At 50.8% G+C, this 24,927-nt stretch overlaps 4 protein-coding genes across 4 annotated transcripts; 1 reads left to right on the top strand and 3 right to left on the bottom strand.

The window, feature by feature from the left end:
* Window positions 1-3,359: 3,359 nt before the first annotated feature.
* NECHADRAFT_84076 (uncharacterized protein) lies at window positions 3,360-3,952 on the bottom strand (the record flags this gene model as incomplete). The annotated part of the gene is made up of 2 exons (XM_003048297.1): window positions 3,360-3,770; window positions 3,854-3,952. 2 exons carry the CDS (start codon window positions 3,950-3,952, stop codon window positions 3,360-3,362), a joined length of 510 nt encoding a protein of 169 aa, XP_003048343.1.
* A 5,775-nt stretch (window positions 3,953-9,727) lies between these two features.
* NECHADRAFT_84075 (uncharacterized protein) lies at window positions 9,728-11,165 on the bottom strand (the record flags this gene model as incomplete). Its single annotated transcript, XM_003048296.1, has 2 exons — window positions 9,728-10,653; window positions 10,700-11,165. The coding sequence occupies 2 exons, from the start codon at window positions 11,163-11,165 to the stop codon at window positions 9,728-9,730; spliced, it is 1,392 nt and encodes a 463-aa protein (XP_003048342.1).
* A 3,076-nt stretch (window positions 11,166-14,241) lies between these two features.
* NECHADRAFT_84074 (uncharacterized protein) lies at window positions 14,242-15,239 on the bottom strand (the record flags this gene model as incomplete). The annotated part of the gene is made up of 5 exons (XM_003048295.1): window positions 14,242-14,467; window positions 14,568-14,630; window positions 14,779-14,825; window positions 14,872-14,954; window positions 15,113-15,239. The coding sequence occupies 5 exons, from the start codon at window positions 15,237-15,239 to the stop codon at window positions 14,242-14,244; spliced, it is 546 nt and encodes a 181-aa protein (XP_003048341.1).
* A 5,163-nt stretch (window positions 15,240-20,402) lies between these two features.
* On the top strand, window positions 20,403-21,856 carry NECHADRAFT_84073 (uncharacterized protein; the record flags this gene model as incomplete). The annotated part of the gene is made up of 5 exons (XM_003048491.1): window positions 20,403-20,538; window positions 20,576-20,844; window positions 20,946-21,245; window positions 21,380-21,594; window positions 21,655-21,856. The coding sequence occupies 5 exons, from the start codon at window positions 20,403-20,405 to the stop codon at window positions 21,854-21,856; spliced, it is 1,122 nt and encodes a 373-aa protein (XP_003048537.1).
* Between the last annotated feature and the right edge of the window lie 3,071 nt (window positions 21,857-24,927).

Genomic DNA, 24,927 nt, shown 5'->3' with positions numbered 1-24,927 from the left:
GTTGTCAATTGCAGATTCACGGGGAAGCGACCCGAGCCGACCAGGGTCACAGCCAACACCAGAGAGTCAGATGTGGCTGGGTCTCACGTCTTGCGCAGAGGTCGTTGTAGGCGGGTCACTCCAACATGTCGGTGACGGCCACTGTCGGCGCCAGCAAGCGAGGCGCAATCCAGATCCGTTGCCGTAGGGTAGTGAGTGGGAAGATCTGCCATCTCGTTCAGGCTCGGTAGCAGGGGGGAGGGGTCGGATTTTGGAATGGAGGGGGTCAACAACAAATATTTTTAGCGTGAGGAGACGAGAGAATCCAACGGCAGTACTGGAGCTTGGCTGGGCTATAGCGTGAGGAGACAACCCCAAGTCGAATGAGATGTTTTCCGGTCGTTGCAAGGGTCGTTCGTACCCACCCAAGTCTAACCACCGTCCCACACCCCTCGCAGAGGCTGATTGGTGTTGACCGACTTCCAGTCAAATGCAAAGTTTGGTATGGGTGACAAGGGGACTATCATACATGCGAATTTTGGACAGCGGGTGGTCCTTCATGGGGTCCTCCATACTGACCAGCCGAGCGCATTGGTGCTGCAAAAGTAGTTTCCTGCTGCTCATGCAGCTAAATATCATCGTCTTGCTGTCGGAAGGTTGCCTCTTCTTCAGGATCACCTTGGCCTGACTAGAGAAGAGGCGTACCGCGGAGACAACAATGTCGGTCATTGCCATATAAAATCCATCGCCTCCCTCTGGCTTCTTCCATGCTTTTATCAGACAAGCAGAACTGGAACATTCCATCATTGAAGCATTGTGTGATTCCTCTCTCCTCATTCAGTCAAACTCCTCTTGTCCTGCCGTCCCTTCCGAGCCTTGCCCATTTCCAGACCTTACCTTGTTGTCTTTGGTATTTCCCTTTGCCTATCTAAACCACCAAGACCTACCAGCACTCCTTGTTCTCTCAAAGACAACATCGACTGCCCCTCATGGCCAGCGACTCGGCTTCCACTGATACTGGCCGTGTGAATGGCGACTCTGGGTCAGTTAATTACCCTCGGTAAGGCCGAGTCTTGTGTCATATTGATATATCCATAGGTCCGTTAGTCACTCCTCGATGCTCCTGCCTTTCATCTACGACACATCTTCTTTTTCTGATCGCCAAGTCCAAGTTGTCAACGGTGGTGCTACCCGCGCAGCGACCCACGAACCTGACCCCAGCCGTCCCAACACCAATGCGAACATTGATAACAAGAAGACGAAGGACTGCAAGCCTGTGGATAAGTGAATATGTCTCTAGGTTGACCATGGCTCATGGAGAGATGTTTCAGTGTCGAGGGTGGGGAGCAAACTGGCAATGGGGGTTAGAATGACGGGAGACACTTGAGTTTATATCACGACCTACTCTTCACACTCATATAATGTTGACTTTTTTTGGAGTTGGAGTCGACTAGGATCAAATATCTTGGAGTCAATCGAGCGGTAAAGCTCAGAGATCCTCTTCAAGGCGGGTCTGTAGAGTCTAGGATGTACCTCTGGACGCGGTGTAAGTGGAGTGCCACGCGGTGAGCACTCTAGCCTAGCGCAGCCGTGGCCGTCCAACCCAACAGCGACACAAGACAAGCTCGTCCGACTGACGCTTTTCCGTATGAGGAGCATGGTGATGGCCGCGAACTAGAACGAGGATGATAGCAATATAAAAACCACCATTTCTCGCGCTTTACTTTGCTATTTTTTATGGAATGACTTCCCCTCAAGTCATGATTGGATCATTTCATCATTGAAGTATTGTAAGATTTCTCTTCATCGTCTCGTCAGAGTCTAGTCGTGGACAACGCCCAGCCTTCTTCTTCATCTTGATCCCATCAGACCTTCTAGGATACCCTCGTATTTCTTCAACCACTCTTTCTGTCTTTCAGGACTAGCTGGTCTGCGAAATAGCATTGTTTTCGAACCATGACCTCCAACACAGCTCCTGTCAATAGGAACTATGTAGGTGGAGAGGATGTGCTGTCAGTCTATTGCCCCTTCTTGATCAACGGTATCCCATGTTGATCTTCTAGGCCTGTTTCTGACCCCCCGATGCTGATTCGATTCCTCTACGATACTTCTTCCTTCCCGGACATCGTAGCTCAGCTTACTGCCGGGAGCTCCACGCCGGAGCACACGGTCGTATAAAAGCTTGAGACACCAGGACGGATAATTACGCTTAATTAACTCAATAAAGAGTATTCAATTAAAAATATAATTATGAGCTAAATAAGAGATAAGAGGGGGGGGGGGGGGGGGGAATATACTAAATCTTTGAGTATTTTATTAATTATATTTAGGGACTTTTATTTGCCTCGGAAAATGGAGATCGTTGACTCTGTGTCTTATATTTTTCTGCGAACGCGTGGGAGCCCGTCCCGGAAGAAGACGATGGACTCACCACTGAACGCACCGGTTCTGGTGCGACAAAGAAGGGGGAAAGGAACAAACCCGCGGGAAGTTGAACCTATCTCGGGAAACTTTGGTTAGATTATAGCAGATGGAGTAGCTTTTCAATGTCTGAACGGTAATAAATGACACAGCGAACATAATAGAGCCATAAGGCTTAGATTTGGTGCTTCCGGGATGACTGGCCACCGCCTCATTCTACTAGACTACACATGCGGAGGAGAAACAGCTTCGGCAACAGGATTGTTTCTTTTCTGGCCTCTATATTCTTTGGGTTAAAAGGTGAGACCAACAGACTTCGTGTGGGTTGGTCTCAAATTCACAACACCGACAACACGTGAGAGCCAAGGGAGGGCCTTTTTGCGAAACAGTGAGGAATAAGAATGCCTACAGGTGTTGGCATGAACTGGCAGACGCTCGCTTCTATCGCCGTCTCTTTCCCATATCATCTACGTGAGCTTTCAACTCACCAGAACGTGCCATGGAGATTGTGAGAAAGAAGCTCCCCAAGACCCTGAGCGTGACACCCATGGTCAACGACTTGATCACCAAGGGATGGATGAGTGAAGCTTGGCAGTTTTGTATTATGGCAAGTCTCGCTGCGGAGTACAACTGAAGTGAGAGCTGGGCAGCTAACATGGTCTAGGGACAGGCCGCGTGTCGATGCCGGCTTCGCGAGTTGGCTTTTTTCTTGACTGTCTGGCGCGCAATGAGGCTGAGGCAACTTCCAAATGCATCCATCAGGTTGAACACTGATTGCGAACGAGCCCACCGAACTTTCTTGTTTTAGAACATTGCCGCAATGCAGAAATGAAGATGCTCCTAACAAATGTACTTGGGCAAGGATTTTGGTTGTGCCGTTGACAAATCTTTCCACCTACCTACAGCAAGCTGTTCTGGGCTTAGTCCGATTCATTGGCGATTCAGGCATCCATTAACTCTTATTTCCGGAGATGGCTTCCACGATCGCCCACCAAGAAGGGCCGTTGAGCGATGGAGCTACCGCCAAGTGTGGCATCAACTGTGGCAGTCAAGGCGGCAGTCAGGGCGACGGTCAGGGTGACGGTCAGGGTGGCAGTCAGGGTGGCAGTCAGGGTGACAGTCAGGGTGGCAGTCAGGGTGGCAACCGGGTTGGTAGTTAGGCGGTAGGCGTGGGGGGGTTTACAGCTCCACGACCCTGCCTGTCTTAAAGTGCCCAGGGTCACAAGCAGCATGATGGGACTGGGGAAGGTCGGGTGGTCGGACGGTCCATTCTCTGTTCTGTAGAGTAGTGGTGATTGTTGAGCGGTCGGGTTGATAGCGGTACCTTTACCGCGCCTTCTTTGACCACCCAAGCAATCCAACGGAAATAACTGTGACCTGAATCAGTGCCCCCCTGTCGGTACTGATAGCGGAAGTCTTCCACACTCTTTTGAGCCTCAACTGCGGAACTGACCGATGTCGCATCGACGTCAACGCAGGGATTCTGGGTATCTCCCCACACTACTTGTGCGAAAATCTGGAAATACTCACGATTTGACCACAAACTCGTCATGATGCCAGCACGGCGTCGAGTTGGATCAGGTGCTCTGCGAAACCGATCAGACTGACCATAGGTCGTGAACGAGTCACCTCCGAAACATTGTTATGATGTGGGAATGGGGATATCTCCAATGAATACTCAAGAAAGCGTCTTGCTTGTGTCGTGGAGGCCCCTCTCACCAGCAAGTATTTCATGCATCGACACTCCCCACCGGTGACCAACGTACCCATAGATTGGGTCTGGGGATGGCCGAGCTAGAAGTGTGTACTTCTGGGGAGACTCTGTGGCCCCTTTCGCCTCACTAGAGGCGGCCGGGGGTCATGCCCAACACGCTGGATTCTGAGGCGAGCCGATCCCACATTCTATGTGCGTCCTCCAGGCTTACCCTTTGTCTCCGGGCTTCTCAGCCTTGTTTCTTAATACTAGCGACACGTCCCTCGGCGAGGGTGTGCTGTGCTGCAGCGTTTTCTTGGAGTTTCTCTCTTGCAGACGCTCAACTTGATTTAGCAAGTGCCGAGGTGTTCACGTCGAGCCAACAAAGATGATCATTGATATAAATCTGTCACCCCCGTTGGTTTTCTTCCCTTCGCTCACCAGACAAGAGCAACCGTAGTATTTCATCATTGAGCACTCATGCGGTTCCTGTCTCTTCATTCAATTAGACCCTGAACGTCTTGCCCTCCCCAAGTCTTATCCTTTTCCACACCTTACTGAGCCTTCTCGGATATTCTCCTTGCCCTCCTAACTATTTCCTACCTTCCGTCTTCCGTCTTCCATTGCAAGATAAAATTGATTCCCAATCATGGCCGTCGATTCACATTCTTCGACCACGAGCTTCGGGGTCGGTGACTTGCCGTTAGTCCAGTCCATTACCTTATTGAGGCCGCACTTTGCCTCGTACTAACCCATTCACAGTTCTGTCACTCACCCCTCAATGCTTTTGTCATTCATCCACGATACCTCCTCCTTTTCCGATCGACAAGTACAAGTTGCCAACACCGCCGCCTGCGTGTCGACCATCATGAAGGGCAACGGAGCTGCCCCGTGTTGTCCCAACACCTCGACGAACCATTACACGGAAGGGCAAGGGGCTCATAAGTCTACAGACAAATAATTGCACTCAACGTATACTCCAGTTGGGTCATGGCTCCTGAAGGCTTCTTTTAATGTTGGTGGCGGGGAGAAGCCTCAAGTCAGAGGCACTTGAGTTTGTCCGAGTAGCTATTTTTATCTTCATCAAACATTAAACTTTCCTGGATCTGTGAAACGGCAATCATTCTCATCAATTGGAAATCCGTGGGCTCATGGACTTTGTGTACCTGAGCTGCATGTAAACAACGAGTGTCCTAAAGTTTTGCGACTCGCAAGCCTGAGCATGATAACTCTCATGTGCCATTCCCTACTTGAGTCTATCAAACACTCGTCACCTCTGTTCACTTTCCTTGAAGCCTTGCCTCTCAACCCCAGGTCTCTTGTGGATATTCCCCTCGCCTTATTCACTCCTGCATACATCTTACTGGGCCTTCTCTGAGCTTAGTAGAGTTTAAGTTAGCTTTACAGTTGTGTGCGATTATCTATGTTGCTCACCCACATCCTAAGCTTTGGCCATGCTCAACCAGACAATAAGCCGCACTCCTGAGAAAATGGTGGAGTGATGCCATACCTTCGGGATGTACCTCCAGGGGCTGTATTGGCCCGCTGGCAGTTGCTAACTACGCATGGCGTCTCCGAAGAGCATGGATGATTTGATTTATAGCTCGATGCTCGAAGGAAGGGGTTGGGGTATGATCGTGCTCCGGTATGTAAACCTTTTGGTCACAAGCAAGGGCGCATATGTACACCGACTCCACGTATGGCTTACGCATACTAGCAAGACACAGTTTCATCACTGAGATTGTTTCATTTATACTCTCGTGCGGGTGGCGACAAAAAGCGACACTGATACGAAAGTGCCGGCTTCTTTCCACGGGTAACTATACAAAGCACATAAAATTGGTGGAATGGAATATAAAAGATCAAGTATACCTGGTTCCGTTGTTGTTGGGATAGCTCTCTTGCTGTCCGAGTATCCTTGTGAAATAAGTTTCATGATATGGATCTGAGGACAGTTTTCGTGGCCGACACACGTTGATGGCTCACACCGCAATCCCGACCCCTCTCATCTCATCTACACCGTGATGGGTAAACTCTTGGTGTTCACAAGGATGAGTACTATACCCGGCTAGTGGGATCCCTGCGGGCACTTCGAGTTGCGTCTACTACGAGGCATCCGCAGTGCCGTCCCAGCATTCGTCAGCACACCGAGCCTGATTCAGGTCGGTATCCTGCATTTGGTCCAAAGTTTGGGTTCTTGAGGCGGCCAGCCATGGTCACGAGTCTTGAACCATGGTTGTAGGGCATGGATTCAGTGTTCCGGATTGATGAATTAGCTCCTAGATTGCCCGCATCATCCATCACCTGGTGTATCCTGTCAGCCCTGCTCAATAGTATCGTCGCGATATTTGAACATGCCGCGCGATTCAGTCCCGCCAGCATTCGTCATGGTCCTGCCTTAGGTGGAAGGAGGAAACGCGCCGGGAGACGCACGAGGCTATCAACAGCTACACTACATGTGGCAGAAATCATTCATGCAAGTCATGTCACACACACACCCAGGAGACATGGCTATGTGCACGCCTCCAACGGCAACCAACTGACAAGCGGTAAACGGGCCGCCCTTAGCTCCCCACCATGTCTCCAACGGCGACAAAGAGTTCCATATTGGGGAATCCTACAAAGCGGCCGTTGCTGCCGGCGGCTGAACAGTATGTGGAGGCTGTTAAACTCTAATATATACGCGAGCTGATCTTGGCTTCTCGAGACGAGCGGGGCCACGCCCAGCCTTACTTTTCCAGTCTCGATGGAATCCTGCCCTCGCCATCCTGTCAAACCGAACAGATGACGAGAAATCCTTATTGATATAGCTGATTCAGTAGCACTGAAGCTGTACCTTTGATGCCTATAGCCTAGGACATCCAGGGATTGGAGGTGCCTCATCTCGTGGAAGGAGGACCTGCGCCTATGTATACGCGCGAAGAACAAGTATAGTGACAATGCGAAATTAATCCTCACGCTTCGCTTTCATGTCTTTTGGAAGAGCTCCTAGGAGTGTGATTAGAATACATCATCATTGAAGGATTGCAAGGCTTCTCTTCACCTAGGTCGTCAGAGTTCCATCGTGCCAAGGCCTACCTTAGGTCAACAATGCAACACACCGCCAATTGCTTCCCGTCTCTGGGAAAGCTTTCGTCTTTCAGCCTTAGTTACAAATAAATACCCCCTACGCGCAATTGCGATGGCCGAGGCAGCACAGCGTCCAGGGTCAAGTCTTCCGCACAAACAACCTGCCGCAGCCTATCTATACCTCGTGGCTTGCTGGCACAACTCCCACCTTCCTTGCAGGGAAGCAAGGAGAACAAAAACAAAATCTCCCTTAGCGCATTAGCAGGGTGTATTTTAAGGATTGGTCAGCAAATGAGCCGTAGCGTTCGGTTGTGGTGCTCCCAGGATGGCTAAAAAGTACCTCGCCTTGCTTGACTGCCTCACACTCCCATCTGACACTTCTGTCAAGGGATGTCAGGTTCTCAAGGTACTCGGCTTCAACTTTCACAGCGTCGTGCTTTTGGTAGATCAAAGAGACACAGATGTGGTTCATGGAGCTCGCGACTTTTAAAGACCTGATGCACAATGCATATTAGTCTACCTTTATAAGGATAGAACACTGACCAACACCATACACAGACGAAAAGTTCTTAGGACGGATTAATGAGAAGCACTCATCCATTTTGAGGCAAATAGTTCCCCAGAAACGACTAGGACCGGTGAAGCAATCAGTGCGCAGCCTGGTAATGCTCCTTGCCTAAAGCAACCCTGCCCTCACCTGATCCAGAAAACTCACGTGTGAGCAGGGACACACGGCTAGGAAGTGCTCAATCGAAAAGGCTGCATGGGGATAGGAAATGCATCAGATGGGGCTGACACACATCATTTTGTCGAGAGGAAGACCCAGGTCCCCGGACTACGGACCCGTGCATCCGACAGGGGGGCTCGATCGGGATCAGGGAGAAAAAAGACATATCATAAACGCGATTGGAGATTATGCACTTCATTAGTTGATCTACACTATCCATGGAGGCTACTCGATGTCACCACCCACAGTCGGGTGCGGAGGATGATATGAGATGGACGTCACGTTGCAACGAGCACTCGTATTTGTCATTTTCAGTGAAGCAATGACTCCGAATCCTTGCATAACAGACACTAGAGTTCGGTTGAGGTTGGTGCTGAAGCAGCTCTCACTTCACTCTACCACATCGTCATGTATATGTTGCCGGCCAAGTGCTCAGCACCCGTTGCTTATCGCCCGGCCAGCGACATACCTTCAGATGAGGCAAAGGGACAGACCTGACATGACGTATGATCCTGACATGCAGGTGGTCCGCCTTCACAGACCAGCGAAGGTGGAGGGGGTGCTTCAGGACAACCCGCGGGAAACAAAAGAGGCACTGCGCTCAGTATCTCAGAGACCCTGAAGCCATTTTTCGTCTGTACGGTTAAGAATCGGATCGTTCATTCCAGGGTTGCCTCTGGTTTGGTTGGTGAGTGTGCAAGTCGCCTTATTGTGAATGGGAAGCTTCAGGGTAGGCTCATCTCACTTCATGTTCAAAGCCTGGACAGGCTGACTGACCTCTTAAATCGGTTGAAGGTAACAATTTGTCTCCCTTCGTCTCTACATTGTTTACATTCGGCCCAACTTATTCATTTCTCACTTCTGTTCTTGCTTTGTTGTTGCGGCCTCCTACATATTTTGAGACATGTCCCCCTTTGAACATGAACATGTGAGTAGGAGGTCCCCGCTTGGACTGATGCCCCCGGTGCCAGCTTACATTTTGTTGGTTGCGAGAGGGAACCGTCGGCACTGTCAAAGTTAGCTAGAAGAACTGACGCGGGGAGAGTACTTGAGTAGGTAGGTAGTATAGACTTTACCAAGCTGTCATAGACAGGTCCAAAGGAGCGCCTCTTTGCGGAACAGGGTTAATAATAAACATTACGTGTGCTAGTACTCGTCGATGCTCGCTCCCATTACTATCTCTTCCTCATATCCTCTACGTGAGCCTTCAACTCACAGACAGGCCGTGTGTCGATGCCGGCACCAACACAAACAAGCTCCCCTGCCGTCGCGGGAGCTTGACAGGCGACCCGAACTGACTATCCATCTAGCGTCATCTTTAGCGTCAAGAATGACACTTCACACGTAGCAGGGAATCATGGTCCATTCCCAAAGCGGCTGGGGCCACAACTAGCACAACAGTTGAGAAGGCTGGGTGGCCGGATGACACATCGTCTGTTCTGTAGAGTTGAGATGCCAGCGATGTGATATCAGTTAGTTATGGTTGTTCAACAGTCGGATTCCATGATAGCAGTGCTTTGCGGAGAGAAAGTACGAAGTACCGCAACTTTCATGGAGTACTGTCTCCCTCCCGATTTATACTTTTTCTCAGATGCCCAATATGTATGATATTCGACTTTCACTTTGGAAATTATGTGTTATCGGTAGATCAACGAGATGTCAATGAGTGTCATGGAACTCGCAGCATTCGGATTATCTGTTCATAGGTAACTGGGAGACATGAGCCCTGACGCTTGCCAACATCATGCAGCCGACTGAGCCTAGCCAAACAAACTGTCCAAGAACCCCCCTTGATTCCACCGCCCACTCTCGAGTGTTGATGATGGGGAGAGGCGAGATCAGTCCGGATCAAGAGGGAGGCTTATCCAGATATAATAGACCCTGCTTGGTATTGACAGCGTTGTGCCTGGTCCTAGAAGCAACCCAGAGCTATTGCACCACGTAATATCCTCCTTAACAGCTCCGTAGGTCAATGTTATCGTGACTTTCTCAGTGGTTGGGATAGTAGGTACGAGGATGCAGAGCCATCCATTAGGAACCCTCATTGCACCAGACTCGTGCCGAAAGTAAAATTGGTTCCCATGAGCAAGCCCTGAGCTTAGGATATTCGATTTCACCTCATTCGTTAGTTTTCTTCTTGACTTCGCTGGTGAAAGGCGACGTACTAATTTACTGTAGATGTGCTTAGCAACGATGCTGAGCCGCGGAGACCAGCGAAATCTAAAAAGAACTACACTGCGCATGTCTGGTTGACGAACACAGTTATCCTGGTCCTCTCCTGCTAAAGCTGCTTCTTTCTGGATGCCCTCTGGGATATCAAATACCTTGTAGCCGGTAATGCGGTTAGGGGTGGTAAAGATGACCTCTGTGTTGAGGTACTCAAGCAGATTAACATCACCGTCAAACCAGACATCCAGGACGGTATTATAGAGGCCCTTTCTTACGGAATGAGAATCTGGGGGGACGCGCGACAGTGTCTTTCTGTTTTCCAGGGCCTCGGCTAGCCTGAGGTGCTCAGACTTCGAAAGAGCACCGACATTGAGGGCCCCGTGGGCTTGTTCGTAGCTATTATAATAAGCCAGACTGTACTTGAGGGGAGGGGAAACATACGTGTATTGCTGAGGGTATCGAAGTACGATTAAGTCTGGCGGGGAGAGAGGAAAATACGCTTGCTCCTCAGATACTATCGTGCTTGTCGGGAAGCATGACTTGAACCTGTCTTTGTCCTGCCTGAAGTACTTGAGTAGGCTTATTTTGAGAGGTGCTAATCATTAGCCCTTAAGCAACCAACAAGTGCTCTTTTTGCTTACCATAAAGCAACATAATCTCAAAGACGCGGTGCTGCAAGATGGGATATAACTCATCCATCGAGGATATTATATCTTGCACCACAGACATATTGCGGTCGATAGTAAGTTCAGAGAGGTGCTCGTTATGAACACGACCCCGATATTTGCTATACTTGGCCTCATCTCCGCAATATCGACCTACGCAACAGGAAGCGAGATGCAAAAACTTCCGCAAGTCCTCGGGTAGTGATGGATCGTCCTTGATTATGGCTGATACCTTTGCGTGGATCTCTTCTGGGGTTGAGAAGCCGTGTCTTTCCCTTGCTTCTCGCCACTGGTCCTCGTCTTGGGGAATACATTCGCGAAGTCTTGTGAATGCCGCTTGCCGTGGATCCTGGGATTCCGAGACCGAGCGCAGGACTCCGGACTGAGACCAGTTGGTGGATCCCTGTCCCGAGCCGGTTGATGTTTGCTGTCGCCCGCTCATCGCTTCAAAGCTGCGCAGACCGAGTGCTTCAACAATGTTGGGAAGAGTAAGAACAAGTTTACGTGACGCGGAGAGCGATAAAGACAGGCCGTTGGTGGTTCAATGCGCATCAGCGATTAGACGGGGGGTTGTGAGCACAAAGAAAAGAATCTTTCCTAAAATGGCCGAATAACGGGGCGGCTGCAAGGATGGTTGGTTGATGGTGCCGTGAGCGCATCTCGCGCGTCCATCACCCTCTCGTGGGTCACGGATCGGCGGAGCGAGCTCAAGCCTTACCTTGATAATAGGAATAGTGGATCGATGCTGGGTGTCCTCGCTCAGTAGATACTGTAGCTTATCGATAAGAACGTACCTTCGACTCAGTGTAAGATGATTGGCCAATCACCCCCATCAGCATTAAAATCACACCACACGGGTCAGGAACCTACCAACTTCTTCCCAGATGTTGGGTGTGGACTACCGGATCCCGAGCCCATAACAAGCTGTATTTTGATGAGCCCTTCCCCGCACGACATGCTGTTCCCTTGCTTAATGACCTCAGAGCCTGAAGGCAACCGTCCTCAGATGACACAGTCGTGCGAACCACGATGGCCGAGGCCAGTATAAAGTCATGCCGAATCGCACAACTTGGCCGTGTATTTTGACAGAACCACGAGCAAGTTGGACCAGAGCATCTCATTATTTGGGCGTTGCAAGATCCCCTTCATCCAACCCGAGCACCATTGTCCCGAAATCCTACCCCTCTCCACTTTTCTAGACCATCAAGTCTTGTTGGACATGCCTCCTCCCACCCAATCCCTACCTTCAAGGACTTGTTGTTCTGCGGAACAAGACCCGTTGCTCCTCATGGTAGCTTCCACAGACACGGACGAAAAGAAGAAGAAGAAAAAGGACATGATGTTGGTTCATGACCCTTGGCACAAGCAAGGCTTCTGGCCCGCTGACCTTCCAACAGCCCTAACGCATACACAATGCTCCTGCCATTTCTCTACGACACGTCTTCTTTTTCTGACCGCCAAGTTCAAATCTCAATCGCTGCAACGACCCAGCCGGCCCTTGAGAAAGGATAACGAGCCCACTCCTCACCAAGCCAATGTCGTTAAGGCCGAGAAGGCACACGGCAAGTTCGTGTCCAAGTGATTCTACCCTATACACATGCTGACTTGCGTATGGCAATAGGGTGGCCTTTCAGAACCTGTGGAGCTAAGGCGGCTGGGGACAAAGTAAAAAGGTGCAAGCTGCTGAGTATACTTGAGTTTGTTCACGAGCATGCATACATTTGGGGTATTACTATTATTATTTGAGCCAGATGGAAATGGTAGCGACTGGCCCTCATTATCACACAGGTAGACAGTCCAAATCCTTGATGAACCAATAATTAGGCGAGCGTCCGAAGAGAAGCCCTTCACTTCTGTGTGCCGTTGAAGGGACCGTTGAGTCTCTGTTGCGGTTTGACCCGGTAAGGAGTCTCGCTGTCTTCTTTGCTCCAAGGGCAAGACGCGAGACTTACAGTGTGTGATTCGCTCCTTTTGTTCGCCAGGCTGCTGGGATTTCGTCATCTTTCCTCTCTCGGAGCCCAAGGGCAATGTCCCCCGGTCATCATTCTCATGGCTTATGCCCCAAACTGTCCTCGGCTTCTCACGCCGTTTGACACTTGATAGAAAGAGCAGGGGTATATCCCCACCAGCGCCAGGTTCGCCCTTACTGGTGCTGATGAAGATGGTGTGATGGAGGAAGACACTTGAAGCTCAAGTGGTCTGGATAGTTCCCCTCGGATTGGCCCATATCTGTCTTTTGCATCAATTCGCCCGGATGACGATTTTGATTCGGTCCGCTGCAAGAGACGATCGTCGGCATTGTCAAAGCTCACTCGAAGAACCGACGCTGGAGACAAAGCGAGAGTAATAGTCCGGCGCGGGCTCTGTTGAGCAGCCATATGCGGGCTTAAAAGAGCGCCTCGCTGCAGAACAGGACGAATAACGGTATTGAAACACAGGTTGAGGAGAGGATGTAAGACTCCACTGTCCTCTGAATGTGGGAGCAGTTCCACTAGTAAGTGTGAGGCTCCACTGTGCTGTGAATGTGGGAGCAGCTCCAGTAAAGAATGTAATGGAGGCTCCCGTCTATCAAGGGGCCAGTACAGGGCACATCCAATGGATGAAGGGTGTGTGTACGTACCAGAGGCGTGTAAACATGTATACCTAATCCCTGGTATCCATCAAGCTTAGCTGCTGTAATCGTATTCAGGAACCGATGGGATCGGTGTCAGTCCTTCCATCCATCTTGAGACGACCTTTTTGCGTGGTGACATTGGATGCTTAGCTATCCTTAATCTGGAAACCCGACCCTCGGCGGACCCCGTAAAGTTCTGAACAAGATGGATGACTTTCAGGTATCCATCGCGGCGATTGACGAGTCGTCGGTGTTGGGCTTTTCAGGTTTCGAAACGACGTCTCTGCTGCGCTCGGGCCAGCAGGGGCCGTTGTCGGGTCTTGGCGTCGGGTACTTTCCAGGGCAGCGCCTTAGAGCGCGTCAATCTTAGCGTACCTTCTTAGCGAACCCACGCTAAGATTGAGGTACAGCAACCAAGGTTCTCGGGGAGCTCTTAGCGTCCGGGCAGACTGGGGAGGCGAGTCCTGGGCATATGCCCAAGAAATACCCAGGAAATAATCCTGCATTACGGAGCACATGGGCAGGTTTCCTGGGTGCCGGCTTGGATTCTGTTGTAGCGACAACCGCTGACATGCTCAAAGTCGGTTCCACAAACCGATGCTTGAAATAGAGTTAGAATTACGGGCCGCACTGAGCGGCCATGGTCAGCTCTGAGAGCGCGCCTCTTTGCGGAATAGGGATGAATGAGAATATCTGTGCGTGCTGACTCTGAACGGCGCTCACGTTACGTCCTTTCTTCCTTGCATAGATTGCCTACGTGAGCCCTCAGTTCGCATTGTCGGAACCGTACCGGGCACGGTTGCTGACACTGACAAGAGCAAAGCAGGACCCCACGTCTATGGTCGCGGAAGCTTGGCGAGCGGGCCGACCTGTCATTTTGCATCGTTGCTGCTTTCTTTTTTCTTCATTGTCCGGAATTCTCTCGACAAAGTTCAATATCTCGCCATCTGCAACCAGGGTAGGAGCGATACACGCGGTGCAGGGTTGCTTTGCCCTGTGGGGGCTCCTTGGGATCCTTTGTCTCTCTCCGTCCCTCTGTTCTCGCTAGTCCCTCTTGTCCCTCTCTCGAGGAGAATGTGGCACGGGAGCCGGTCCCATGGACGTCGCATTGGCGTCGATGAGGGCCGGAGCTACGGAATAGCGTTACTTGGTTTAGAGTCCAGCGGGAAGTTAGGCTGGACCAGGTCCCGAAATGGATTATTGAGCAAGGATCGCCACTGCCAGACTCACGACAAAACACAGCTGGGCACAACAGGAAATTTCCTGGCCCATGCCAAAGCCTTTGGTGACCATCTGCCATTGTAAAAGAGTCGCTTAATTCGATTGGGGAGACAGTCGCTCACTGGACCATTCGAGTAGACTTTATTTGAGCCGTTGACAAGGGACCAGCTCGCAAGCAATCGACCCCAGCGTTGACCTTATTCAAGGGCGAGTGACGTACCCATCAACTCTGAGGTCTGTTGATGACCTCAACGCTCGCTCGCCCACCTGTGCCTGCTCCATAGGAAAGTTATCAGGGGTGCATTCTGCTGACCGCCAGGTCACCGAACAACGGTAGGTTAGGCTGGAAACCACGCGAGCCGCCTAGTTCCAAGCGGGATTGGAGACAAGAGGGCCCTGTCATTGGTTTATTTCTTGCATTTCTTTTTTTTTTTTTTTCGGTTGCCTCATGGTCATGTCCCTGTCGACAATCGTCGACTCTTGGCAAGCTTAGCAGTCCTGTTTGTCTCGCCCCTGCAGCCGAGCCACAATCGATACAATGGATTGGGATGTACTCCATAAGTTGACCGGAACGTCGTCGTCGTCGCGCGTCAGTGATCGCTGTGGAGTGCCGACAAGCAGCGGGGCGCCTGAAGCGAGGGTGTGCCACGCAGCCACGACCAGGACCGTCACCAACGACATTGGGAGATCTACCGCCTCGTCCTGATGGAGAGCAATTCCCTGACCCGGCAGTGGTCAGACGCAAAAATTAAAATACGTACTCGTAGCAAGACGCGACTTTTGGAAGTGATGACCAGGAAGGTGGAGGCAGGAAGTGCACCGACACCATAGTAGCAAGTGGAGGGAGGAAGTGCAACGAAGCCGCCATAGTAGAAGGTGGAGGGAGGAAGTGCACCTACGCCATAGTAGAAGGTGGAGGGAGGAAGTGCAACGAAGCCGCCATAGTAGAAGATGGAGGGAGGAAGTGCACCTACGCCATAGTAGAAGGTGGAGGGAGGAAGTGCAACGAAGCCATAGCAGAAGGTGGAGGGAGGAAGTACAATAGGGGACTTGAATGTTTGTCGGTGTGGAACCAGCGAGTGGGGGCCTAGCAGTACTTCATCAATATCTCAGCATCTAGAGAGAGAGAAAAGAATATAATAATCTAGATAGATAGAAAGTATTATATATGAACTTTCTAGATATTTTTTAATAATCTTTTCGCCTTTTTCGTTAAGAAATTATAGCCTTCTGAACTTTGGTGGCGCTGACCTGCTTCGTACTGATTAGACAAAAATACAGGGGTTGGATTGTATATAAAATTAGGGGGTGTGGATCATCGAGTCGAGGCCCGTGGGGGGGGTATGCGAATTTTGGCCTCCAAGCAGAGCCATAGTGTCAGACACGAATTTTGGGATGCTTTTCGGCCGGTAGTGGCAGAAACCGGGCCAGCCAGATAGGCACAAGCAAAGAGATCCCTACGACTTGTCCAAACGTATCCAAATGACGGCCCCCTTGTCGCGCTGCAGGGCTTGGAGGTTGCCTTCTCTCCGGTCCGCGATCTGTCTGTTGTAGACAAGGCGGAAACAAGACAGTAATGGCAGTCGTCTTGATATAAAGTCGTCACATCTTACTCTCTTTCCGGACCTCTCCCAGCTCTGAAGGACCACAGACAAGCTGAATTGAAGCGTTCCATCCCACGAGCGTTGCCTAGTTCCTCTCTCTTCATTCAGTCAGACCCCATCATCCCACTCTACCAAGTCTTACCCATCCCAAGCCTTACCAAACTTTCTTTGACTCTATTCAATCTTTCAACTCAACTACAACCCCCTAAGACTCTCTATTCTGAGAGACAATAGTTATTGCCCCTCATGGTTGTCGACTCAGCTTCCACTGATGCTGGTGGTGCGAATGGCAACTTGTCGTCAGTTCATTCTTCTTGACAAGACCAAACCTTGTCTCATATTGACTCACATTAACTCATTTATAGGCATGTCGGAAACTTCTCGATGCTTCTGCCGTTCCTTCACGACACGTCTTCCTTTTCTGATCGTCAAGTCCAAATTGCCATTCGCACCACCAACCCACCGGCCCCTACAGAGGGCCACGAACCTACACCCAGCCGTCCCAACGCCGATACGACCGAACATACCGATTCAAAGGAGGGCGACAAGCCCGTTGACAAGTAATTATATCTAGAGTTTACTCTAGGCGAGTCATGGTTCAAAGACCCGGGTGTCAACGTCGGGGAGCGGGGCACAAATGCGGCAGGCCAGAACGGCTGAAGACACTTGAGTTTATACCAATAGCTACATCTTTGCATTCATCCAATATTGACCCTATAAGATATGTGACACCCGGCTCTGACAGCCACGTCCAGGGATGCGATTGAGAGACGGTGTTGTGGACATGGGTTGCGGGCATAGCTGGTTCAGGCACGTAGACACGAGGTGATTTCTTGCCGCTGAGGGGGGATGAAGAAAACAGGTAGAGGATGTGCAGGAGAAAGGAGGACATCGAAGAGAATAGGCTTAATAAATGAGATGTACAAGAGGAGAGAAGATGAAATGCTGAGGAAAAAAAAAGAGTGGATGTAAGTGCTGAATGGTGTCGGGTCGCACGCTCAAGAAACAAAAGCCGGTGGTGGACCACATACTCTTTTCGGTCTTCCTGCTCGCAAGCCACCGTTTGAGTGGGACCGTCTCTAGGAGTTCTGTTCGTTATTATCCGCAAACCAGCAGCGATATATACTGGCATAAGGTGGTCGGCAAAGGATGCGCCTGCTCGGCATTCCCTCGCTTGTACACGGCAGCCATCTTGTCCTCTCTCACGTCGGAGTCAGAATCTCTCGCGTCTGTAAGGGCGATGTCAAAGCTCGCGATATAGGTAAGAGGCTCTGTCTTGCTCTTGAGGTTGGAGTACATGTCTCAGGTTGTGCACCCTGAAAGACATTCCTTCGAAAAATATCCGTGCGGGTCCCATGTGTTGGAAAGTTTGGAGCTCGAGATGGGCGAAGAACTCTTGCACAGGGATTGCTGAACGGATCATGGCCACTCGTATGCTGCACACGAATGAGAGGTGCATGAATCAAGCAATCACTGAGCCGCACTTCCTTCCAGCTCGTCCGCTCGAGGGAATCATGCGTTCTTTCAGCAAGACCCAGTTCAGGCGGGGCTCCGTAACTAGCTGCCGCGCGCCGTTCGGGACGGGCTCGATCTCCGCGCTCGCTTACATCCGCCCGACTTGTGGGGTTGCACTCACTTGGAGACAAAGATCGCCTGGAGGTACGTATACACCCATGCGTGTCAGAACATTGACATGGAAGACATGGAAGCTTATGTTGGGAAAACTAGAGAAGGTCCTCTTGACGCCTGGTACTTGAAGAGAACCGGCAACTTGGCTCTAAGATTACCGGGATCATTGGATAATACATAGACCGCGGCGATATTAGCTCGGCAGGCGGCGTATGGGTCTCTGATCCCTTTACCGGCAATCCGAGGTTTGAGCACCTGTCGCGATCCAATCCCCCTCACGACATAGCGGCTTTCACACCGTTGTGAAGATAGAGAGGGGAGATGGGAGACAGGTGAAATTGCAGGGATTATGGATAGAAGGGAAAGAACTGATGTGAAATTGCCGGGATTACGGAGGAGATGGGCAATTGACAGGGAATAAATATCTGCTGGACATCTACGGATCTATCAGGTCAAGAAAAGGTGGTCTTGCCTACAGCTCCACTCCAGCTGTGTCAACCGACCTCATGGAAAACGGCATGCGAGAGGGCCTGTTCCGGTTCAATCACAGTGCAATCATAGGTCAGGAAATGGATCAATCAATCAAGTTTGCAGGCCCCTCGACTTGCCGAGTCAGACGTGGAGCCGGAAGGTTCACCCCATGCTGAGGCAGAACCTGAGCCACCTGCTCGGGAGATGCACCTCGCTTCATACGACCGGCCAGTTGCTTCGGATGGGGGAACAAGGCGGGCTATTGCTCAGTACATACATCCCACGATCTCTTATCCCGGGATACTACACGGCCGGCACTAAGCGGGCGCGTCCCATAGAGCAGAGAAGAACCAGCCACCCTGCGCCCGTCTTGCCCCTTGATCAGGGTGCTAGGCCAGCTCTTCGACCAATCTCGATAGAGTCAATTGTGCTGGAGTGGATGCAATCACAAACAACATCATTGAGTAACAACTATGTGGATAGATGGGCTGGCTATTGCTTTCTCATGTTTTTGTCGCATCTAAATCTGTTTCTTGCGTCACACATTTGTGACCTCGCCGAAACAAGCCTTGCGTTTTTCTAACGGCGGTGCAGCTGCATGACTGTCGGTCTTTGGGCACACCTGACAGGAAAGACGTTTCAGGCACGGAATTTGGGGGGATGGGCAAGCCACATCGGATTATTACCTCTAGTCTCCAATTGTCTGAACCGAGACATTTGCGTCGTGCTCTAATTCATCAAACCGTCATCTTTACTTCAGTTGATTGCATGACCAGACCACAACCATCAAGCTTGTAGGAGCAAGCCTCCGATGGAAGCTGCAGATTGGAAGCATTAGATACTTACCGTATCGACTCAGCATATCTGGTAGGAACTGCTGATCCCCTCAGACCTGCTCTATGTCTCTTCACTGACTTGCAGAACGTATGGGGCACTGTTATCGTCCTGAAAGGGTTATTTTGCTGATGTGTCAACGAGATATGGACGGGTACCGTAGAGCTCACGGCAAAAGGATCACTTGTGTGCAATGCCATCCAAGTGTCACTGGAGCACTTCCGAAACTATTCTGAGACATTAAATTCTTGCAGAGGATAGAGATTGGGAGCCGAGGGCGGCAAGTTCAAGGAAAACGGTTCGCGGGATACGGCTAAGGTCGAGGCAATCAATCATTCCCCAAACCCGCCTGTGAAAGAGATGCTTGCCGTCAACAAAAGTTTCATCTGGAGACGAGCAAGCATGTAATCCAAGCAAAAATGTTTCAGTGGCTGACACGAACAGTTGGCCAAGTCACTGTGAAATGGATTTGAAACAGGGCCTACCGCTACCTATTTTAACGTCATCTTTGGCGCCAAGGATGAGCATACACGCATACGCGCCTGGCAGGGATTCTTGGCCCTGCCTCGGAGACATCGACTGGGCCACAACTAATGGAAGCTTCCAGGCTCCGTAATCGCAGCTGGGCTAGGTTCAGCGCGCTCAAGTTGCAAGCCTCTCGCTGATCGATATACATTAGGTCTGGGACGAAAAGAGATACATGCAAGTGTAGGGTTGCTGCACGTACAGGAGCTCGTTGGCGATGTGTTATCTTGTCTACAAGAGTCTCTTGAAGTGTAGGATCCGATCCCGTCAGGGCCGCAATGACGCGCGATGGGGGAGTACTAGGCACTTACCTCTACGAACTTATGCGTGAGCCTGGCCTCTCGACCTAACGACAAATTCGCTGTTAAGTTGTCTCTTCTCCGGTCCAGTCGCGTGTCGTTTGAAGTGACTAATTTGAAGTCTAGTCACCACCGCTAAATCAAGCTGGGGCAAGCGGTTTCAAATCTACTCATTAGTTTGGGGGCTGATGGTGATTGAGTCCCCCGACTGCCTTGTTCTGGACAATCGCTGTTATATAGAAACAAAGATGTGAATTCTACTCGTGACGTTGATACCTCTCAATAGCAAGCTTGTTGCAGGCCAGTCCCCTTCTTTGGCGACCGACCCGTTTATAGGCTCTTCACCGACCGAGCTATCTAATTAATGCAGCTGCCATCAAAGCAAGTTCTGGACAGCCACCGTGGAAGAAGGTCCGACTTACCTCAGTACCTTGCTAACGCCGGAGTGGACCTCGTATCAGCGCCACGCGCTGTAACAAACAATGGAAGTTGCAAATGCTATCATCTTGTTCGACAGTGTGGATCAGGGAAATCTTTCCAGCCCGGCCTCTTACCCAAGGCTGACGCTCAGCGTCGTGCCGCAACGTTCGCGCGACCAAGTTCGAGCCAGGTTGCAAAGTCAGTCAAGATGTACCAGAAACACCTAGTGCCAGAGTCACCCTCGTCGGGCTCCTCGCAACAGCGACGGCGGGGTACATCACCGCCGTCGGCAGATCCGCCATCTGGTCTTGGGAGGAAACGAATTCTGGAAAGCGAATTCTGGATTGGCAAGGGGGGATCGATCACTACATCATCGAGGCAGGGGTCCTTGGCGCCGGGATTGATGAGGGCAAGGGTCTGTGCGGCGAGGAAGAAAGACTTATTCAAAAGGCTATACAAGGCCAGGGGGCGGAGGCCTCGGAGCAACTCGACAAAGATAACACAGTTAGAACACAACCAAAGCTTATGCCCAAGCCTCAATAATACAGTGATAAATCGATGAAGTTTGCAACAGCTATAGATGACGCCGCGACGAAGAAAGACAGACAGGGGACAAGGATCCAGGCGTGGACAAGGATCCAGGCGTGGACAAGGATTTAGGCGTGGACAAGGATTTAGGCGTGGACAAGGATCTTCGCGGCGACGAAAGACAGACGGTCGTTAAGTCGAACGGCTTGCGAACCACTCCAGCTTGCAGTGTCAGATGCGAAGGGACAGTTGGGTCGGTAATATTTACGGCGACCAACGGCCAAGCCAAATTAATCATATGCAACCAGAGATCTCTCAGAAGCTCACGCAGTGGCAGGTCGTCTCCTCGCGGCCCCCGGGGCTTGAGGTTGCCTTTGGTAGGTACTGAAAAAGGCAGACAACAATGTGAGTGACTTCAATATAAAATCCGTCATATCCCGCACGCTTTCTTCATATAACTCACCTCTCAAGAACCACAGACAAAAAGAATTAAGGCATCCCATCCTTCTAGCATTGCCCAGTTCCTCTCCCCTCACCCCTATCGTTCCAACGTCCCAAGTCTTCCACATTTACAGGCCATATCACGCCTTCCTGGAGACAACCATTCTCTCTACTAGTCAACTGCTACCTTCCCGTACTTGATTCTTCCGCTGGACAATATCGATTGCCCCTCATGACTGTCGACTCATCTCCCACTGAGACCGGTCGTGTCCATGACAACTTGCCGTCAGCCCATATGCCTTGACGAAGTCAAACTTTCCGCATCACATACTAACCCAATCATAGGGCTGGCAGAGACTTTTCGATGCTCTTGCCATTCATCTACGACACTTCTTCCTTTTCTGATCGTCAAGTCCAAGTTGCCAACGCCGGTACCATCGTCGCGTCGACCGTCGTGGAGGGTCAAGCACCTGCACGTAGACACACCAGCATCAATGCGGCCGACCCTGCAATGGGAAAGAAGGGAGGCAAGGCTGTTGAAAAGTGATTGGATCTGGAGTATACTTCAAGTATGCCATGGCTTAAGGAGCAGTGTTTCAATGTCGGGGCCGGGGGAGAGGGGGAGTCGGAACGACTGGAGACACCTGAGTTTAGGCCAATAGCTACATGTTCACATTCATCTAATATTGACATTCTGTGATTGGCAAAAGCCGCCCCTGACAGCTCACCTCTTGTCTCAAATAGGAAAGAAGAAACTGAACAAGCAAGGCTGGAGCCTGGGCCGACAGGGCCCTGGTCTAGGCCGCAAGGGACTTCTTGGCTGCGTTTGTGAAAGAGGGGCCTGCTGCGCCTCCTGTGATCTGCAGAATTGATGCTTGGAACGGTGCTGGCTCGGAGTACCTTAGTTGAGATATGAAGTCGTGCTGTTGAAGAGGGATCAAGGAAAAAAAGTCAAGGATGGGCAAGAAAAACAAAGGTGGTGGAGGTAAAGAGTCGCACACCAAGGAAAAAAGACGGGGATTGGCCAACGGGCTTTGTGCACAAGCCATTGTTCCAGTGTGTGTTGTCATCTACCACCTCGTGCACCTCTTATTGAGACTTCAAGAGCCTCTGGTCCCGTCCCTTTTGTTAGTCATCATCGATGACCAGGCCATTGAACAGGGATACAGGGGTCACATCGTCCTCCGGCTTTTTAAGACCTACATTAGACGGGCCCCGTATTTAGCTGCCGCGCGCCGTCCGGGACGGACTCCCCACGCTCGCTTACATCCGCCCGGCTTGTGGGATTGACGGGCCCAAAAACGTGGGCCAAGATAGGTACGTACTCCACTCGAGCGTTGACAGTTGGAACCGTGGGAGCTCAGCGGAGCTACAGACAATCTTGAAGTTGAGGAAATGATAAAAGGCCACCATGTTCCCCCATGATGATCATTGCCGACATTTCAGATCGTGTCTGAAGCGCAAGAAGAGTTTGACTTGCGTGGAGAACCTGGCTTCAAGACTGTCATGTAGATCATGCTCATGTTACTTCGGTAGAGGGATCTCCAATCCCCTTGTCAGCAAATTGACGTCTGAGCATCTGTCATGATCCAGGACCCCTCATTATATTGCGGTTTTGCTGTTTTGAAGATGGAGTAAAGAGAGGAGACAAGCCCCCCTTTCTGGGGAACATGTCATGATGTCAAGAAAAGGCGGAAAGCAGCTCCACCGTCTCAACCGGCCTCCTGGGGAAAGCGGCATGCGAGATGGTCTGTCACGGTGCAATCAGAGACGACGCAATGGATCAATCAATCAAGGTTGCAGGCCTCCTGACTTATCGAGCAGGGCGTGGGATGGAAAGGTACTGTAAGTCCCCCCCACGCCGAGGCAGACGAAGATTGAGCCACCTACTCGGTAAATGTATCTTGTTTCATCGCGCTGCGGCCATTTAGTTCGGATGGGGGAATGAGGTGAGATTCTTGGCTACATGCATCCCGCGATGTCTTGTCCTGGGGATCCTGCACTGCCGGCACTAAGCGAGTGCGTCTCGCAGAGCAAAGACGGCTCCAGGCGAGCTCCTCAACCAATGTCGACACAATTAGGTGTGCAGGCATGGATGCAATTGCGGGCAACGTCATTGAGCAATATTTGAATGCATAGATATGTTGGTAATTGCGTTTCCCCATTTTCTTTTTCTTCATACCCCAAATTTGTGGTCCTGCACCACACATTTGTGATTTCACCGAGCAGAACTTGCAACTGCATGACCGTCGATCCTTGGGCACACCTGACAGGAGAGACGTTTCACACCTAAAAGTTGGGGGAGAATAGACACGCGACATTGGGCTATTACTTCCGGCCACCCGATGTTTTTTCTTAACCGAGGCATTTACGCCATGCCGTCATTCGTCAAATCGTCTCTTTCTTCAGTCGATCGCGCGACCATCCGGAGGCATCGAGCTGGGGAGTAGTTAGAGCCTCAATTGCCAAGTTCAGTATCATCCTACGTCTAGGCTCCACTCGATGCCAGCCTACTGGAACGAACACTGGTTCAGAGAATTCATTTGCTGACATCTGGTCCTTGCCAAAGTGTGAATTATCCTCTTCGTATCAGCAGTCGTTTAGGAAAACATTGCTGTGATGCTCATCTTCGTCCCATGAGCAAGCTGAGGCTCACTGCGAAGCGTTCATCGGCCTGCTTCACTGACAGTCGATCGCTGACTAGAGTCTTTGGAGCCCCTAAGAATCTCGTTATAAAAAGAGATAACTTCACTTTTGGGGTCGCATACTTGCGCCGTAGATGTCACTTGCGGTTATTTCGAGCTGAAGCGGTCAGGTTGGGGTGGGGGTTGCTGCACGCTGCGTTTCTGGATACTCCGCACAATCAACGCGACTTTCCTGTCCGAGTCGATGACCAGCAAGGATCCCCGCAGAGGATCCTTGTCAGTTTAAACCTAAGTTTCTCTTCTCTCATGCCCCTCCATGTTGTTTCCTTCTGGCTTGTATACGGCAGGAGCGCGGCCAAATGTGACGTTCGGGGTACCACTCATGCAAGGCGAGTAGGCCTGCGCAGGGAAGCTTCGGTGAGTTAACTGATTCGCTGACCTGGGGATCAAGGCGGTTGCCTCATATCGTGTCGAGGCTGACCTCTGCACCGATAAAACACTCTGTGCGGACAAGAAATCATGAACAAGGGGGTAATATAAAAACCTTGACGTCTCGCGCGTTTCTTCAAGGTATTTTGCACTGGCATTGGGAATTGGAGCATTTCATCACTCAAGCACTGGGATGTTCTGCCTTATCCTGTAACAGCCTCGCCATTCTGAACTCCCATACCTTCTTCATATTTCTTCACTTCAAGCCATCTTGGACATTCGCAAATTGCCCCTACCTCTCGAGTTTCACCTGCATTTTTTTACTTCTTGTCTTACAAGACAACCCTGACTGCCTCTCATGGATCCCAAGCAAGCTTCCAGTGACGTGGACTCTAACACTGAGGAGGAAGTGCTGTCAGTTCATGTCCCCTGACAAGATCGAATTTTTATCTCTTACCAAACCTTGCCAGGTCTCTCAGTGACTTCTCGGTGTTAACGCAATTCATCTACGACACCTCTTCTTTCTCTGATCGTCTAGTCCAAC

Source organism: Fusarium vanettenii (genome assembly GCF_000151355.1).
Source record: "Fusarium vanettenii 77-13-4 chromosome 8 genomic scaffold NECHAsca_11_chr8_3_0, whole genome shotgun sequence".
In the NCBI taxonomy this organism is placed as follows: domain Eukaryota; kingdom Fungi; phylum Ascomycota; class Sordariomycetes; order Hypocreales; family Nectriaceae; genus Fusarium; species Fusarium vanettenii.
The sequence above is the reverse complement of the archived record's forward strand: the minus strand, read 5'-3'. Positions and strand labels throughout refer to the sequence as shown.